At 43.9% G+C, this 20,220-nt stretch overlaps 1 protein-coding gene across 1 annotated transcript in view; it reads right to left on the minus strand.

The window, feature by feature from the left end:
- The window catches only part of NBAS (NBAS subunit of NRZ tethering complex), an 852,905-nt gene that overhangs the window by 576,335 nt on the left and 256,350 nt on the right, over positions 1-20,220 (minus strand). Inside the window, exons 24-25 of the mRNA XM_033937554.1 lie at positions 12,052-12,237; positions 1,892-2,065 (exon numbers count right to left, since the gene is read on the minus strand). Coding sequence (XP_033793445.1) covers positions 1,892-2,065; positions 12,052-12,237 — 360 coding nt within the window. The remainder of the gene's footprint in view (positions 1-1,891; positions 2,066-12,051; positions 12,238-20,220) is intronic.

Below are 20,220 nucleotides of genomic sequence, written 5' to 3' on the forward strand. Positions count from 1 at the left end.
CTATAAAGCGACAAATGACCAGCACATGATACAACTACTGTATTTCCCCTATGTATCGGCCTCAGAAAACATTGATTTAAGTTTTAAAACTCTTAGATAAGCTGCGGCTTATCTAAGAGTTTTAAAACTTAAATCAGCCTATACAATGGGTCAGCCTATACATCATCTCCCTCACCGGTAAATACCTCGTGGACAGCTGCCTTCTTCCAATCACACTGTGCAGGGCAGGAGTGATGTTTTTGATCTCAAGCCTTGTCCCGTGCCCCTTCCTGATTGGCTGCGTGAGTTCTTGTCAGTCCTTAAGTAACCTGAGCTAACGTAGAATCTACTTTGGCTGAACAAAAAGCTGTTGAAATTCAGGAGCCATGGGGTAAAGCCGAGACATAGGGGTCCTTTATCAAGCCGCACTAGCGGGGTTAGCGCGTCGGATATTTCATCACGCGTTAACCCCCGCGGCCGGCTAAAAAACTAACGCCTGCTCAATGCAGGCGCTAGCGGCTAGCACAGCAGGCGGTTTAACGCGCGTTAAACCCCTACCGCAGCTTGATAAAAGGATCCCATAGTCTTAGCCAGCTATAAGGAACCCTCCGGGGTCTCCCACTGATCCAAGACTAACAAAGTGATGTCTGGATGCACAGGAAAAAACATGATCTTAGAATTAGTCTGCTCATGATCATGCATTGTGAGGTTGACAGCTGCTGATATTCCAGTTTCAACTCCCGCAGTGAGTCTGTAATAACATACAGCACAGTTGTTGACTTAAAAAGCCAACGTACTGAGGGGTTCTCCCTCGGTCAAAGGCAACCACTGCCTCTTAACTTCCATTCCCTGTAAGAGAACCTGAATCCTCCAGGAACGAAGCCTTGCCCTGGGATAGTAAAGGCATGGAGTCTGACCTCCAGTCTGCTCAGTCCATCTCCAGATGGTCTTGCTGGCCCAGAGGCAGGCTCCTCTCCGATGCCAGGGCACTATGAATTGGACTCTTTCCTTTTGCCAAAACTGGACACCCACAGGTTAAGTAGGCTTTCCTAAATTCCAGGATAAAACTCTGAACAGAAGGCCCCAAGAATCGCTATAATAATTTAATAATAATAATAATAATTTATTTTTATATACTGCCTAACCAGCAGTTCATAGCGGTTTACACAATTAGGTACTCGGCATACAATATAATAAAAAATAACATCATTCATAATAAAATTCTAAGTAACTAATACAAGCATTAAAACTGATGAATAAGGATAACACGATATAGACTAAAATAAGCACTAATTTTAAAAAAAGTACATTATGACAACATGATAATATAAAAAGTCAATAATGTATATTATATTGTTTAAATAAGTGGATTTTAAGATCTTTTCGAAATTGATAGTAGGTAAGAAATGGAGAAATAAGAAGATTCAAACATGAATTCATTAATCCTGCTTGGAATGCTAAGGTACAATCCAAAATTTTTTTATAAATGACATGCATTTGCTGAAGGAAAATAAAACCAACCAGATCTACGGATATTTTTCTTAAAAATTAAAATGAGAAACGAGGTAAGTCGGTGCTAAACCAAATAAAACTTTAAAACATATGTATCCAAATTTAAACAACACTCTAGCTTCAAACGGTAGCCAGTGAAGCTTTTGATAATATACACTGATATGATCGTGTTTTTTCAAATTAAAAATCAAACAAATAGCTGTATTTTGTATGATTTTTAGTCGGATAGTGGTTATTTTATACGAACCCAGATAAATAACATTACAATAATCCAATATTGAAAGGACTGGCACAATTAATTTGCTATATTCTGTAAGTTGCACATAGTATAATTTTTTTTAAAAAAAATCTGTACTTTAAAAGCTCAGTAAATGAAGCAAAAATAACTACCAAGTCTTACATCAGGTTTTGAGTGCTGAAGTATCTTCAAAGGGAAATTAAGGTCTTCTTTTGCTGAAGTAACTAAATAATCCTTCAGAAGCTTATTTGCAAGACCAGGTGTCTGTATCTCACAACGATGGAGGAAGGGAATCATCCACTGGTATGCATTCTTCACATATTTTTCTGCAGATGACTAACAATTGCAATGAATAAAATAAATCAGTGACAAGGTAACATTATCTTTTCTTGCATGTGGAAAACTAACCCCCTCTTTTACAAACGCATAGTGCGGGTTTTAGCACCAGCAGCGGCGATAACTGCTCCGATGCTCATAGAATTCATATGAGCATCGGATCACTAACCGCCACTGCCGGTGCTATAACCCGCACTATGGGCTCCTTTTACAATGGTACGCTAGGGCCTTAACGCGCGGAATAGCATGCGCTAAATTGCCGCGTGCGCTAGCCGCTACCACTTCCTTTTAAGCAGGCAGTAATAATTTTTCTAGCACGCGCTATAGCACACGGTAATTTTGTGTGTGCGCTAAAACCGCTAGCGCATCTTAGTAAAAGGAGCCCTATGTGTTCATAAAATAGGGGGTGAGAGTCATAATTACTTGTTGGACCATCATAAAAATATATGCAAATATTACAGTCTTTCAGATTATATAATATGGCCTCATACCCAATAAAGTACATCTTTAAGGGTGTACTGTTAAATAGTCAAAAAAATGTATTAAGTGTGGCAAAGCTGAAATGAGTACAAATTGTGCACAATTTTTAAAAGAATAGGAAAAATGTGAATTCTGGTCTGATTTATTTTCCTTGATTTCTGCTAGGCCAGTCCACATGAGTGGATACAATGATTTTAGTGACATCATCACCAGCATAAGAATTGATGCAGACCTGAAACTTGTCACTATATTGCTGCCAAAGCAGAACCTAAATTTAACTCATATCGTGGCACAAGCACCAATCTCATCAACTGTGATGAAAAATGTTGGCATATGAGATAAGAATAGCCCTCCTGAGCTTACTGAAATGAGAGATACATTCTTGTAATCCACAGTCTTCTAAGGCAGGTATTGGACTGTCTAGAAGAACTCAGGAAAAGGAAATTAGCAGGTATGACCACATTTTACCTTCCTTATTTTCTTACACTAGACTAGACCAATGTGAAGTACAGAAGCTTCAACAATCAGGGAAGGAGAAAAATGTGCAGCCCCCCACCAAGAACTATCCTGCCACTGGCACAATTCTCCAGTCCCTTATGCTTTATAAATGAATGCTCAATCAAATAAACTGGCTGAATAGATTAGACAGGTCTATAATCATTTACCAATTTAAATATAGCAGCAGACCAGTCTTACAATTCTCACAGTATCTAATCTTGAAGACAAACAAAAAGATGAAATTTGTCTCATTCTTAGTTCAGATAATTCCTCCTATACCCAAGAGCCATCAGAAGCGGCACTCTATTGTGTATACAACACATGAATTATAGAGTTTTGATAGCCACTGCACTTCTTCATGGCTCAACATGATTTTTAGTTGGGTTTTATTATTTTTTTAATTTTCAATAGTTTTCTTCTTTATCCCTTTATACACCACAATTATTTGGATATTGTAACTGTTTATAATAAATTAGGTTTAAACTTATCTGCAACTCTGGTAGGGCGCATCAACAAGGTTAAACCAACTGTTACTATTTAATCAAATCTGCCGCGATTGGACATTTAGGGTTAGTTCAAATTCATTATAATCTCCTCAATGTCCTTCCTGTGGCATACTTCAGAGTTCAAAGAACATAAGAACATAAGAAGTTGCCTCCGCTGGGTCAGACCAAAAGGTCCATCACGCCCAACAGTCCGCTCCCGCGGCGACCCATCAGGTCAATGACCTGTAAGGTGATTCTTGTCTAAACCCTTCACTCCCTTTTCATAACCTATCTCTACCTCTATCTGTATCCCTCAATCCTCGTATCTTTCAGGAATTTGTCCAATCCTTCTTTGAAAACCCGTATTGTACTCTGTCCTATCACATCCTCTGGAAGCGCATTCCAGGTGTCCACCACCCTCTGAGTGAAAAAGAATTTCCTAGCATTGGTTCTAAACCTGTCCCCTTTCAATTTCTCTGAGTGTCCCCTCATTCTTGTGGTTTCCAGTAGGCTGAAGAATCTGTCCCTTTCTACCTTCTCTATGCCCTTCATGATTTTGAAAGTCTCTATTATGTCTCCTCTGAGTCTCCGCTTTTTCCAGGGAGAATAGCCCCAGCCTTTCTAACCTGTCAGCGTATGAAACGTTTTCCATACCTTTTATCAGTTTTGTCGCTCTTCTCTGAAGCCTCTCAAGTATCGCCATGTCCTTTCTAAGGTACGGTGACCAATATTGGACACAGTACTCCAGATGTGGGCGCACCATCGCACGATACAGCGGCATGATCACTTCCTTTGTCCTTGTTGTAATACCCTTCTTAATAATACCCAACATTCTATTTGCTTTCTTTGAGGCTGCTGCACATTGTGCCGCTGGTTTCATTGTTGTATCCACCAGTACACCCAAGTCTTTTTCAAGGCTACTTTCCCCTAGTACTGTTCCCCCCCATTTGGTAGCTGAACTTCGGGTTCTTTTTCCCTATATGCATGACCTTGCATTTCTCTGTGTTAAAGTTCATTTGCCCACTCCTCCAGTTTCTTTAGGTCCCTTTGTAGGTCTTCACATTCTTCCACTGTTCTGACCCTGCTACAGAGTTTAGTGTCATCAGCAAATTTTATAATTTAACACTTTGTCCCCGTTTCCAGGTCATTTATAAATACATTGAACAACAGCGGTCCGAACACCGACCCCTGCGGAACACCGCTCGTGACCCTCCTCCAGTCCGAGTAGTGGCCCTTCACTCCAACCCTCTGCTTTCTGCCCGCCAACCAGTGTTTTATCCACCTGTGCACGTCCTCTTCCACCCCGTGGTTCCACAGCTTCCTAAGTAGCCGCTCATGGGGTACTTTATCAATGGATTTTTGGAAGTCAAGATAGATGATGTCAATGGATTCCCCTTTGTCCATCTGGCTGTTAATTCCTTCAAAAAAGTGCAGTAAGTTCATTTGACACGATCTTCCCTTGCAGAAGCCATGCTGGCTCGCCTTCAATTGCCAATTTTTTTCTATGTGCTCACTAATGCTATCTTTTATCAGCGCTTCTACCATCTTGCCTGGAACTGAAGTCAAGCTTACCGGCCTGTAGTTCCTCGGATCGCCCCTCGATCCCTTTTTAAAGACAGGTGTGACATTTGCTATTTTCCAGTCCTCTGGGATCACCCCCGTTCTCAAAGATAGGTTGCAAATATGTTTATTTAAGGGCTTCTTTAGACTACTAGTCATTGAATTCAGAATTCAGGAATTAGCTCCTTCTATGCAAATGACACCTTGTTGGTTACAAACACTGATCTTGTGTGTGTATATGTGTGTGTTAGTTTTAGTTGTAATTTTTGGGACAAATTCCCTTTGAGGAGACGTTAAAGCAGTAGGTTCCTCAGCTTGGAGAAGAGACAGCTCAGGGGTGTTATGATAAGAGGTCTACAAAATATTGAATGGAGTGGAAAAGGTAGATGTGAATCACTTGTTCATTCACTCTTTCCAAAAATAATAGGACGGGGGGGCATGCAATGAAGCTACTAAGTAGTAGATTAAAACAAGCAGGAGAAAGTATTTCTTCACACAATCTATCTTGTGCCCTTCCCAAATGATGTCCAGTACCCATTGATCCAAGGATATCAAAGTCCACTCCTGGTAAAACTGAGAAAGTCAGCCCCTGATATGAGGAAGCCTCGTCTGACTTCTGGCATCATTAGGGCTTTTTAGGAGCAGTAGCTGCCTGTGATCCAGAGGCTTGAGGACATCTGGCATTGGAATTGTTGTAACGGGGACAGTATATCTGGGAATATCTCTGGGAGGAAGAGCCTGAAGTTCCCTGACAAAATTGGCGGGAGGGACAAAAATTACTATGGTCTCCTCCCTAAGTCCGGCGAGACTTAGAGCAGTGATCAGCAACACTGGCCATGAGGTCATCCAAACATTTTCCAAAAAGAAGCTATCTCTTGAAAGATAGTCTGTTTAAAGTAGCCTTGGAGGCAGCATCCCCAGCCCAATGCAGGATCCAAAGAGTCCATTGCCCAGACACCGCATAAGCTGAGACCTTACTAAAAACTTGAATGAGATCATAAACGGCATCCACCACATAATCCACACCATCCATATCTAGCTGGGGACAGACATCAACTGCCACAGAGGGCACACTGCACAATCTCGTGTGGCAAATACGTGCTGCAAAGGAAGCTGCTGCCACCAACTTGATACCTGAAGAAGCCATTATATTGAAAAAGAAGCTTTTTCAATATAAATGTCCACTCTGCGATCCTGGGAGTCCTTAAGCACTACTCCCCCATCACAAACTGCACCATGGTGAAATCTACCTTAGGTTGATTTAAAAAAAAACTGTTGAAAATCAGGAGCCAGTGGATATAGCTTAAGTCATAGTTTTAGAGAGCCTGAAAGAGCTTTCTGGGTTATCCTATTGTTCCATAACCAGACCAAGAAGGTGTGGATGGGATGGAAAAAAGGAGTACAGCAGCACACAGAAAGGGATCAAAATACACAGAAGAAAGTGTTTGTTGAGTGCAGATCATGATAAACAGTCTAACTGTAAGGTACTGCGAGTTATAAATAAATTTTTATAATTTATTATTAAATTTACATCAGGACTACTTTTGTAAATAATTTTTATGACAGACATCTTAAGAGACCCCTGAAGCAGGCCAAGAGCTAAAACACTGGCAGTGTCGGGTCTTTTTAGTGAATACAGAATCATCTGTCCCAGTTCTATTGAAGTGTACACTCTTTGTGGGTGTCATGGAAAAAAGGATGACAGCACGTTAGAACTATCCATGATTGAACACTGTGACGTGGAAGGTGGAGATTCCAATTTGAGCTCTTTCAGAACCTCAGCAATAAAATGGTGGACAGAGCCATGCTTAAAAAGTATGTGAACTGAGAGGTCTTCACCCAAATCTGGACTCTTAGGGTGACCGACTGACTAGTTTCAGCAAGTGTATTAGCCGAATCCAAATAGAGGCAGTGTCAGCAGACAAAAGAGGCACAATATCCATACGGCAACTAATGCAATCACGCTCTGCCATAGCTGGATGAGAGAGCTCCTGAAAAGGGATCTCTGCCACTGGCGCAACCAGCTTAGAAGAAACCAACCCACACGCTGGCTGCATCAAATGAGCTGGTTCCGAGGAATATACTTGCCAGAGGAGCCAAATAAAGTCTGGTGAAAATTCACACCCCTTGTCCACTGGAGGGCTCTGCTGAGGCGCCTGCACCATGCCAAAAGAGTCCCCAGACTCAAATGCAGGCATTTGGAGCCAGACTCCAGAACAGCCTCTGGGTGAGATTTTTTCCCAAAATCATAGACCCAGACCCTGAAGGACCCATGGGAAGCGAAGCCATGATTGCTGATCCGATGCCAATCCGGCGCAATCAATGCACACATTCGACATATTAGGGGTTAGGGAGTCCATCCCAAATGATTTTTAATCAAATTGAGGTATTTTGAGGCAGAAATAAAACTGAAAAAAAGATCGATAAAAATCCAAGATGGCTCTAGCATACCGGTAGGGCTCTAGCATACCGGTAGACTTCAGAGCCCTAGGTGAGAAGCTGAGGAGGATGGATGCACAGGTGGTCTTCTCCTCGATCCTCCCTGTGAGAGGCAAGGGTAGAGCCAGGGAGGATCGCATCCAGAGGGCTAACGACTGGCTGCGAGAATGGTGCAAGGAGATGAACTTCAGATTCCTGCACCAAGGAGAGACACTACTAAGACTACAGGGACCAGAAGGGCTACACTTGACTAGAAGAGGGAAGAACGTCCTTGAACACCGACTGGCCCGCCTACTTCACAAGGCTTTAAACTAGGTAAGTTGGGGGAGGGTACAGGCACAAACAACCTATCTGACGAGCTATGCAGCCAATAATTTTTTGAGACTGACGTAAGTAAACACCGCAATTTTGGGTCTGGGCCTGGGGCGAGTATACGCATTTCTGAGTATGGGGTAGGTTCACATTGTAATTCTGGGTCTAGGGAGGGTACACACATTGCAAACTGTACTAAAATAATTAAAGTAGCTCAAGCAGTTATTCCCCCACAGGTTACACACATTTCCGAATCTAGAGTAGGTACACATTGTAACTCTGGGTCTAGGGAAAGTACACAAACTACAATTAGTACTACAAGGGTCCATGTAACTCAAGCGGGAACAGCCCCTGAGAGACATAGCAAACATACTACATGGAGGGCTATGTACGTCAACACCCACAGTTTGGGCAACAAGATCCTGGAATTAGAGACTGAAATGAGGAACGCTGACCTAGATGTGGTGGCGATATCTGAGACCTGGCTCACAGACTCCCACGGGTGGGAAATGGTCATACCAGGTTACAACTTACTTCGCCAAGACAGGGAGGGCAGAATGGGAGGAGGGGTAGCAATATACACTAAGGATGATATTAAAGTCACCAGAATCACAGATATAATGTACACAGGGGAATCCCTTTGGGTAAATTTAACCAGGGGGAATGATAAATGCCTGTATCTTGGCGTAATATACAGACCCCCAAGGCAACAAGATGACCAGGATATGGAATTAATCGGCGACATAGAGAATATCACCTTACGTGGGGATACAGTGCTGTTAGGTGACTTCAATATGCCGGATGTGGATTGGAACACACTTTCCTCTGCATCCAGCAGCAGCAGGAGACTATTGAACTCTATGAAGGGAGCTAAACTGAGGCAACTGGTATTGAAGCCAACAAGGGAGCAGGCAATACTGGACCTGATACTTACCAATGGCAAAAGTGTTACAGAGGTCTCAGTAGGCGACACATTGGCCTCCAGTGACCACAACATGGTATGGTTCAATCTCAGGAAGGGTTTTGCCAAAACTAACACATTGACCAAGGTCCTTAGCTTCAAGGACACCAACTTCGAAGGCATGGGGGATTTCATCCATCAGGCGCTACAAAACCGAGCAGTAACAGATAACGTAGAAGAACTGTGGTCAACTCTGAAAGCTACCATTCAGGAGGCAACCAACCACTATATAAAATCAGTGAATAAACGGCGCAGGAACAATAAGCCACAATGGTTCTCTGCGGAGATCTCGAACCTCATAAAAGAGAAGAAAAGAGCGTTCATCTCTTACAAACAATCAGGGACTCAGGACTCTAGAGAAGACTATTTGGCCAAGGCGAGAGCCATCAAAACAGCAGTTAGAGAGGCCAAATTCCGAATGGAGGAAACTTTAGCAAAGAACATCAAGAAGGGCGATAAATCCTTCTTCAGGTATATTAGTGACAGAAACCGAAACACAGGCGGGATAGTACGCATTTGATAGTGTACCACACCGCAGGTTGTTGAGCAAAATGAGTTCTATAGGATTAGGTGACACATTGACAAAATGGGTTGGAGACTGGCTTAGAGGTAGGCTTCAGAGGGTGGTGGTGAACATCACCCCCTCCGAAACGATGGAGGTGATCAGTGGAGTGCCGCAGGGCTCGGTCTTGGGCCCGATCCTTTTTAACATCTTTATAAGGGACTTGGCTGAGGGGCTTCGAGGTAAAATAACGTTATTCGCCGATGTAGGCAAGAGCACGACGGACAATATGATACACGACCTACTCCTATTGGAGCACTGGTCTAGGACCTGGCAACTGAGTTTCAATGCCAAAAAATGCAAAGTCATGCACCTTGGCAGCCAAAATCCATGCAAGACTTACACCCTTAATGGCGAGATCCTAGTAAGTACTGTAGCAGAACGGGACTTAGGGGTAATCATCAAGACATGAAGACTGCCAATCAAGTGGAGCAGGCTTCATATAAGGCTAGACAGATCATAGGGTGTGTATACATAGGAGTTTTGTCAGCCGTAAGCCTGAAGTCATTATGCCATTATATAGATCCATGGTGAGACCACATCTGGAATACTGTGTACAATTCTGGAGGCCTCATTACCGCAAAGATATGCTGAGACTTGAGTCAGTCCAGCAAATGGCCACCCGGATGGTCTCGGGACTCAAGGATCTCCCGTATTAGGAACGGCTGGATAAATTGCGGTTATATTCACTTGAGGAACGCAGAGGGAGGGGAGACATGATTGAGACGTTCAAATATCTCACGGGTCGTATCGAGGTAGAAGAAGATATCTTCCTTCTCAAAGGTCCAACGACAACAAGAGGACATCCATGGAAAATCAGGGGCAGGAAATTGCACGGTGACACCAGGAAATACTTTTTCACCGAAAGAGTGGTTGATCGCTGGAATAATCTTCCACTTCAGGTGATCGAGGCAAGCAGCGTGCCTGATTTTAACAAGAAATGGGATCGTCACGTGGGATCTCTTCACAGAGTTAAGTAGGGGAGGGTCATTAGGGTGGGCAGACTAGATGGGCCGTGGCCCTTATCTGCCGTCTATTTCTATGTTTCTATGACACTGCCAGCGAATTTGCACCAAAAACAGCAAAAATAAATAAAATCTGAAAATAAATAAAATAATGATTTGGGGTTTGGAGAGGTGGGAGACCTGAAACCTACTGTTAGAAACTCTGGAAAAAAAAAAAAAAAGAAAGAGTTTTACAGTGTTCCACAGACCACCCCCAAAGCTCCCATAGGAAATAATGGAGGTGTACTTACAGTCTGTGCAGTGCCTGCCTATCAGCTCTGTTAAACTGCAGCTGAATGGAGGAAATAATTTTCTGCCCCAGAACAGCACCAAAATGACTAGACTTGAATATCTTTGGACTGCCAGTCAGACGGATATCAACTGTAATCTCCTCCTCTATGGATTCTCTCCATGCGACTGGGGACGGAAAACACAGTCTGCATTCTGAAACCTGGAGAATGCTTTACTCAGAATGCATACAGCCTGCGCTTAAACTCCTGACAAGATCAAAGAGCAAGCAAACTCCCAGGGGAAGAGACCCAGAGTCTGAGAAGGGTGGCACACAGCAGGCTGACTCCACAGGTCCACCAAATGTTCTCTATGAAGCATCAGTCCGGCTCCATGGGACTGTGCCCTTTCCTCTGACAAAGGACCATAGGAAATGGGTCTCACAACACTCAAGCCACCAAAAAAAAGAAGAAAAAGAAACATAGCAGAGCAGAAGATTTCTGCATGGATTGCTTGCAGAAACTGAAAACTGCAGGCAGCTAACTCTTTGTCTAAGGTGAAAAGAGCAGAAAAGTGTTAGGATTTCTACAACTTCCGGATTGCGGAAAGGGATTGAACCTAGTGTACTGAATCCAGAAGGGATGTAACAGAATAGACAATTATTGCATCTGTATCAATTCCTGGCCATTTATACTGTCAACATTTACACTAATAAAGAGAGCTAAATGAAAAAAAAAATTGCCCCATGATTTGGAAAATAATATACATATAAAAAGTTAAGTCAGAGGTATGTAGGAGGAAACAAAAAACAAACAAACCTGAAAAACAGCTAGCAATTAAATTGCAACTTTAAAAAAAATCACTTCCTAGTAACTAGCTATTCTATAACACAATTTGAAAACAACAATGACTTCCAAGTCCTGTCCTCACTAATAGTCACTGCCTTCAATAACTCCATCTAGACAAAATGAGAGACAAACAAAAGTGTGTCTGTGGAGGCAACCAAGAAGGCTGTGTAAGAAATCGAGCACTGGTCATAAAACCTTTCTGTGACAGCTTTCCATATTTCCTTTTGGGTGATGTCACTCACTTCAGTAGCTGAATCAATGTGCTTGTCAAAGGAAAAGGAAAAAGATCTGTGATAGTCCATTAAGCGTGCTCAATACAATTTTAAGAAAATACTAAGAAAACCTGACGAGATAAGGAATTCTTAATGGAGTACTTCTTGTTTTCTAACTTAAAACATTACAAAATGCAGCAAAACTATCCTGAAAAGTAACACAGACATGGTGAGATGTTCCTCATCAGATGAGGAACAAAAGAAAAACAGTAGCAGCTGGTCAAATTTTGTCCATGTCCCTTCCAATGTATGGTTCAAAAGCCTTCTCCTGAGAAACTAGCCAAATAATTTTACAAACCCTATTAAAGTTTTTTTTTTTTAGAATCAAGAAACATACATTTTTCATTAGGAGTCTCAGTTTCTCAATGTCTTCTAGCTGTTGCAGCTCTTTCAGGGTAAAGACTAAATCAAATTCAGCCTCATACACTAAGGTCTCAAGGGTAACTAGATCATCACAAAGAACCTGTAGACCGTCAATGTTCCTCTCTTTGCCAAGACGGATAAGAGATAAGGCGCCGTCCACCTATAAAACAAAAAAATTCCAGTTTAAGGTTTGATTGATCCATTCATTCTACTGACAATACTTTGAGAAGCAAGTATCCAGACCTCACTGTACTGAAAGACAAAACTATTTCCTGTTGGTTTTCTGTCATGCATGGATAATTTTAAGTGTTTTTTATGCTTACAATCAAACTATTCATTGCACTAAGTAAATTTCTTCATAAAGGCAGTTAATAAATCCCAATAAATAAAAAATAGATGCATAGGTGTATATCTATAAGTTTCATTGTTTTCCTAAGGTTTACAATAAAATAACAGACTGAAAATTGTATATGACATATTTATGTTGTGCATTTTGTTAACTATCAGACCTATTTATAAATTTAGCAGATAAATTCAAATGGTGTTCCTTGGAAATACAGATACTTTGTTCAGCCGCTTAATGATAATCTGTTAAGAACACCACTACTCTTCAAAATGTGCTACAAAGAACCCAAATGAAAAGAGCTTAAAAAAAAATTGCAGAAATGAAAGGTAAAATGCAGGATTCTGTTTTTCAACACAAAGTTGCTCTAAAGTTTTGTTTATTGATTTAGTATTTATTGCAAAACAAACAAAGTAGCACACCAGATGTTTGTGTATAGAGTGAGGGCCAGATCACCTATTAATTTAGATGAAGGGATAGTCATGATGAAGTATTGAAAGATGTTGTCTTGATCAGTGCTGCTTTGCATATTTGAGGTCAAGACAAGAACATCTGCAAAACAGAAGGAGAGGAGCATAGGGACAGGGGGAGAAAAAAAGAAGGGAAATGCTAGATATGTGAGAACCATAGGGACAGGGAAATAGGACTAAGTTTGGATACAAGGGGAGGGCAGAATAAAGACACAATGGGGAGATATTGGACACCTGTATATAATAAATGTAAATGGTTTTGAATGTACCACAGAAAGGTTATATATTGAATGCCTTACCCTGGATAGGAAACATGGGGGGAGGATAATACAGGGATAAGGACAGGGACACAAAATAAAGATAGATGAAAGAAATATAGAAAAATGACAGCGGATAAAAGCCATATGGCCCATCCATTCTACCCATCTGAAGCATTCACTATCTCCTCCTCTTTCTAAGAGATTCCACATGCCTGTCCAATGCTTTCTTGAATTCTGACACAGTCTTTGTCTCCACCACCTCTACTGGGAGACTATTCCACACATCTATCACCCTTTCTGTTAAAAAAAAAAAAAAAAAAAATTCCTTAGATTACTTCTGAGCCCATCACCTCTTAACTTCATCCCATGCTCTCTCACTATGGAGTTTTCTTTGAAATTAAAGAGAATCCCCTCATGTGTATTTATACCATATAGATATTTATCCAATCTTCTCAGTAGCATTGCAGAGTCGTTAAAAATTCCTTACATTAGTGCCTATGGGATGTCAGATTAACCCCTTGTGCATAGATATTTAGGCATTTCAATCATATTTCCCCTCTCCCGCCTTTCTTCCAAAGTATATATACTGAGGATCTTTAAGTCTGTCCTCGTACGCCTTATGATGTAGTCCACTGACCATTTTAGTAGCCTTCCTCTGGGCCAACTCCATCCTTTTTATATCTTTTGGAGCTGCAGTCTCTAGAATTGTACGCAATATTCTAAATGAGGTCTCACTAGACACAGGGACATCAATATCTCCTTTTTCCTACTAACCATACTTTCCCTATGCACCCAAACATCCTTCTACCTTTTGCTGATACCTTTTCAACTCGCTTGGCCACCTTAAGATCATCATATACTATCACACGCAAGTCGAACTCCTCAAGTCCAACTCCTCTTTCGTGCACAAAAGTTCTTCATCTCTGGCCTACACTGTACTGTTCCCTCTGGTTTTTGCAGCCCAAATGCATGAACTTGCATTTTTTAACATTAAATCTTAGCTGCCTAATTTCAGACCATTCCTCAAGCTTCACTAGGTCCTTCCTCATGTTAACCACACTATCATGGGTGTCTACTCTATTGTAGATTTTGGTATCATCAGCAGAGAAAAATCTTACCAGATAATCCTTCAGCAATACTATAAAAAAAAAAAAAAAATGTTAAAAAGCATAGGCTCAAGAACCAAATCTTGAAGCATACCCCTGGATGGATATGGAAAGAGAGAGAGAGAGAGAGGAGGGAAATGTCAAATGAACAGAAGACCAGGCAAGAAAGTTAAGATATGACAGAGGAAAGTAGAAACCAGAGATGGGACCTATACTTCTTTTTTTTTAATCAAAAGACTAGACAACAAAGGTAGTAAAATAATTTTCTTTTCAATTGGGTGATTAGATGATGACAGTTTTTCCATAATACTACTACCAGAGCTAATATTTGACATGGCTAAGGTTTTGCAGAAATTTGGGAAGGGCTCCTACAGCTCTCTACCAGGCTGTGCCTTCTTTAGTTTCAGGTAGGTTTGGGGCCTTCAGCGGCCAGGGAATCATGGACTATTGCCCTGGTTGTGCCCTCTTTCCAACATTATTCCGGACATCTGGTATCTAATTTTTGCACAGTACAGGGGGAACTTTATCTTTTTCTATTTCTCTGGTGTTCTACCTGTAAAATCTGACTTCTTGTCTTGTTTAAATTTCAGTCTACATAGTTGTACATTTATTCACATCTTTTATTTAGTATTTGTGCTGTGCAGTGTGTGGTGTATGGTGTGCGGTATGCGTGTGTAGATTCCAGAGGATATTTATAAGAAAGAAAATTAGCAGAGGTAAGTAACCTAATCTACACGATAGGGATGTATCAAAGCAGTCCCAGCACATCAGGGGGGCCCAATGAGCTCGCCACCAGGACTGAAGCCCCTAAAGCTGCATCTTGCTTGGCTGCCACAACAAGCCGGTAGAACTTTGTGAAAGTATGCAGAGAGGCCCAAGTGGCCACCCTACAAATCTCCTCAGGAGAAACAGTTTTTGATTCAGCACAAGAGGAAGCCATTCCTCTGGTAGAATGAGTCTTCACCCCAAGGGGAGGCTTCTTCACCGAAGATACATAGGCAGCAGAAATCACCGCACAGATTCATTAAGAGATGGCAGCCCTAGAGGCAGGCCCACCCCGCTGGGTAAAGCTCGCCAGCACAAAAAGATGGTCCGAAAGAAAGAAGTCATTTGTGGCCTCCAGACATCTCAGAAGGAGACGCCTCACGTCCAGAGACCGCAAAACACAGTCCTTGGATATGGAGTCCGAAGGGACATAGGCAGGTAACTGAATTGCCTGATTGACATAGAACGCTGAAACCAACATTGGAAGAAAGGAAGGAACCATCCTCAAGAGGACTGCAGAATCTGTGATACGAAGAAAGGGATCTTTGCATGAAAGTGCTTGTAGCTCCGAAACTCTATGAGCAGACGTGACCGCTACAAGTAAAATGGTCTTAATGATAAGATCCTTCAGAGAGCTCTGATCCAGAGACTCATAGGACAGATGAGCCAGCCAGTGGAGAACCAGGTTCAAATTCCATGTTGGGCAAGGCAGCCGCAAAGGAGGCTGCAGACTCCCCCCCCCACCCCCCCCACCCACCCCCCACAAGAAGCGAGCAATGTCTGGGTGAGAAGCAAGTGAACCCTGAGAAATATGGGACCCAAGCAAGAGGGACCCACAAACTGAACATGGAGCGAAGAGACCCTGAAGCTCTTCTGAAGGCCCGCCTGCAAAAAATCCAGGACCTGCGCCACAGAAGGAGCCAAGGAATCCACCTGAACCCACTCACACCAAGCCTGAAAGCACCTCCAGGCTTTCGCATAGGCTGACACAGTGGATTTCTGCTTGCTTTGCAGGAGCGTAGCAATGACCATAGATGAATAGTACCCTCGCTGTCAAAGCCACACGCTCAAGAGCCAAGCCTTAAGACCAAAGCAGTCTGGAACTTGTAGTGCTATGCGACCCTGCATGAGCAGCCTCGGATGACAAGGAAGGCGCAGACCCCTAACTATGCTCAATCGCACCAGGTCTGCGTACCACAGTCTTCTGGGCCAGTCCGGGGTCACCGGGATCACCTGGCCCACGTGAAAGGCCACTCGGCGCAGAACTCACCCTATCATGGGCCACGGGAGAAAACAGAGAAACTCCCCCTGGGCCAAGGCTATACCAGGGCATTCAACCCTCCACTGCCGACCTCTCGGTGGTGGTTGTAGAATCTGTTTGCCTTCCGATTCCCAGCAGATGCCATCAGATCAAAGGTTGGACGGCCCCACTATCAGACTAAGTAGTCATTCTCCTGGGTCCAGAGTCCGCAGACTTAGAAAGTCTGCCTGGACATGTTGACACCCGCCAAGAGAGCGGCGGATAAGGACACTAGATGCTTTCTCCATCCCCCCCTCCCAGGAGAAGAGCATCCGAGCTTCCAGACTCAGTAAAGGACTCTTTGGGTTTCCCTGTCAGTAGACATAGACTACTGTTGTCGCAGTATCTGAGAACACTCAAATAGCTTTACGATGGGAACACTACTGAAATCACAAGAAGGCCAGTCGGATCGCCCGCAGTTCCAGACGATAGATCAACCATCTACTATCCAAAGCAGACCACCGACCTTGTGCCAGGATAGACCTGCAAATTGCTCCCCAGCCGGACTCTCACTTGTTGCTAGAGTCACCCAGTTCAAGACTCTGAGGAAGCCCCTCTGACCAGTCATTGGATTCAACCACCACAGTATGCTGCTGCAGACTGCCGCCATCCAAGGAAGCGTCACAAACCGAAATTCCCACTGGGGATTCCATGGAGTCAAGAGAGAAACTGTTGAAGAGGTCAGAGTCATGCTCTGACCCACTGGATTACATCTATGATCGCCACCATGAGACTCAGGACCTGCAGAAACTTCCAGGACAACAGGGCTGGAACTGGCACCAAGATTTCATTAAAATTTGATTTTATCGCTTATCCAATTTCTAAGCGAATTTACAATACAAAAAAATGAAATAAAAACAGAGCATGAACATAATAAAAATGTAATTAACAATGCCATTAACATATACAGAAAGAAAACAATTAGAGAGAAACATCAGCTAATGCATGGCATATTAAAAGGGTCTGAATGGCACTCCATAACCTGATCTTCCAGGGATCCAGTAGGAACACTTGGTTCCTGGTCATGGGACACCGGACTCCCAGGTACTCCAAATCCTGCGTTGGCTCGAGATGGCTCTTCCTCCGGTGGAGCACCCAGCCAAGACGCTCCTGCAGTTGCACCACTTGCTGAACTGCCCTGCGACCCTCTATCAATGAGGGGGCCATGAACAGACAGTTGTCCAGATACGACTGACCAGGACACCCTGAGAGTGCAGGTGTGTGGTCATTATCATCATAAGCTTGGTGAAGGTTTGTGGTGCCAGAGCCAGCCCAAAGGGCAGAGCCTCAAACTGGAAGTGCCGTTGCAGCACATGGAACCGTGGAAAATTTGAGTTCTGGAAAGATTGGTAGGAGAAGGTACACTTCTATCAGATCCAAGGAAACCAATAATCTTCCTGTCACCACAGCTGCTACCACAGACCGTTCACCAGTTCCATCCAGAAACACAGACTCCAAGGGAGGCATTCACTGCCTTTAAATCCAGAATAGGCCTCCAATCTCCGGATGCTTTCTTTGGTACAATGAAGCATAGGAAGAATCCCCCTGAGCCCAAGTCGGGCCCTGAAACAGGCTTTATTGCTGCCAGGACTATATATCTGCGAACAGCGTCCCGCATGGGTGGGTGGCCTGTGGGTGACGCCATGAAGAAGGCTGACTGAGTCCGCAGAACTCCAGCCTGAGACCCTCTTGGAGCACTTCCAGAACATGCCAATCGAAAGTCACCCTCTACTACTCTGGTAGGTAGGCTGAAAGTTGCCCCCCCCCCCCCGACCCAAGGGAGGTGCTCTAGAGGCCTGGCATCAGAACTGCTTTTCGTCTGGGTTAGGAGGACATTTATTTGAAGACTGTGGCCTTGACAGATCTCCACAGTGAGGTCTGGATGAGGCTCTGAATTTTGGGCCTGAAGCTGGGAGCCCGGCATACTGGAGAGGGCGTCGGTAGGGATGAAAAGACTGCCACCTCTAACTCCGGGCTGGGCGAGGCTTAGACCAGGTTAGCACCTTTGGCTCTTGGTCCTAAACACTGGCCAACAGTTGTCCAGACCCTGACCAAACAACAGCAAGCCTGTAAAAGGCAATCCGGTCAGTGTGGCTTTAAAAGAAGAATCACCAAACCACTGACAAATACAAAGCATTCGCCGGGCTGACCCTGAGTAAGCTCCAAGCTTAGCATGTCATAGAGGGCATCCGTCATAACTATCTTAGATACCAGTAAATCTAAGTCCCTGAAGACTATACACTTGGGATCCTGGCGGAGCTCGGTGTGGCACGCACAGGTGATAAGGAGGTGTCAGCTGTCGCTTTCACTCCCTTCAAAAAAGGCGTTACAGGATGAAATCCACTCACCCGTCCTAAACATTCTTCAGGACTACCCCTCCATCAGAGGGCAAGGAAGTGCGCTTAGCGACCTGCCGAATAGCCAAATGCACAGTTGGCGGGGGCCAGGTGTTTGGTGAATTCCTGGGCCATGGGATACAAGTGTGCCATGGCCCTAGTGCATTTAAGGGGACCCTCCGGGGCCTCCCAAACCACTGACAGGGCTCTTGCCAAATCAGGATGGTCCGGAAAGTAAGCGGACAGCGGACACTGATCACTCATCAGGAAAAATATCTGCTGTTCTAGATGGCCTGAATTCAGGTTCAATTGTCTGAGAGACTCAGAATTAAAGGTCGCCCAGCGGCTAGGCATCAACAGCCTGCGCATAGCTGGGTAATCCCCAAACACGGAGGACCCACTTGCATGAGGATCCCAAAGATCCGTGAGAAAAAACAGTAGAAATACAGAGATTGAAACAGAAGCAATGGCGGGAACCACCCGCCTGCTCTCCTAGGAATCCCTTAGAGAGAACAAAGAGACATAATGAAATCCAGGAAAAGGTCAGGTCCCATCTGCTGAGCAGAATAAAAGGCATGGATTGTGAAAACCAGATGCCTGAACATAATAAACACAAATTCCGGGGGAAGGAAGACACCTGCGGCAAAGGCCACTCCGTGCGTCTCTATTTTAGATTGCTTAGATGATTTATGAGACTTTCCCCCGGAGCTGCCCTTGTGATTCGCTGAAACGCCTTCCACGCCCATTTTAGGGACACTGGATGCGCCATTCGTGTCTCCGGTAGTTGTGGAGGCAAGAGGGGTCTCTCCAGAGAAGGTAAGCATGGAATCCACGCACGCCTCGCCCTCCTCGCGGTCCACAGCATTCATGATACACGGCTGGGAAACCGCCAGCCATCCGCCACATTTAAGGCATGAATCCATGCCATCCATCTGTCCTGAGGAGGCCATATACCAAGTTTGGAGCAAAAATGAAGCTCTAAGTCCAGAAAATATACTTTTGAAGAGTTTAAAGAAAATCCAAGATGGCCACCGTGGGTGCCGATTTTGCCCTAAAATGGCCAGGGAAAAATGCAGAGAAGCCGGGAAAACAGCGATTTTGTATTTTTATAAAGGGGGAATCAGACCTTGCAGGGATCCCATCCCAAAACCACTTTTGAAGACCCCCCCAAAATCGCTAAAGCCCACATGCATACAGAGTACTTATTGTGGCTGTGCTGCAATAGACAGAAATGGCAAGCAAGCATGGAGATCAATTACCTCAGGAAGCTGAGAAAACAGGATTTCAAGCCTTCTGACTGCTTCACCTGCCCGGTCACCCCAGTCAGTGACTACCCGGACCCTCCAGAATAATTCAGGGAAGGTGTGCAGTCCAGTCCCGGTCACGACTTCATGGGACTGCAGAGCCCTGCACTCTAACCCCTTAGTGGACGAACATGGGGTGAGATGGCTCCTGATCCCGGAGCCCAATCTGTACTGCAGGCTGTCCAGGGGGCTTACTGCAGGTTTACTAACAGATATCCCCCAAAAGCAGACTTTTTTCAGAAAGTCTGCGATCTCCCAC

This window comes from Geotrypetes seraphini, chromosome 3 (assembly GCF_902459505.1).
Source record: "Geotrypetes seraphini chromosome 3, aGeoSer1.1, whole genome shotgun sequence".
Classification (NCBI taxonomy): domain Eukaryota; kingdom Metazoa; phylum Chordata; class Amphibia; order Gymnophiona; family Dermophiidae; genus Geotrypetes; species Geotrypetes seraphini.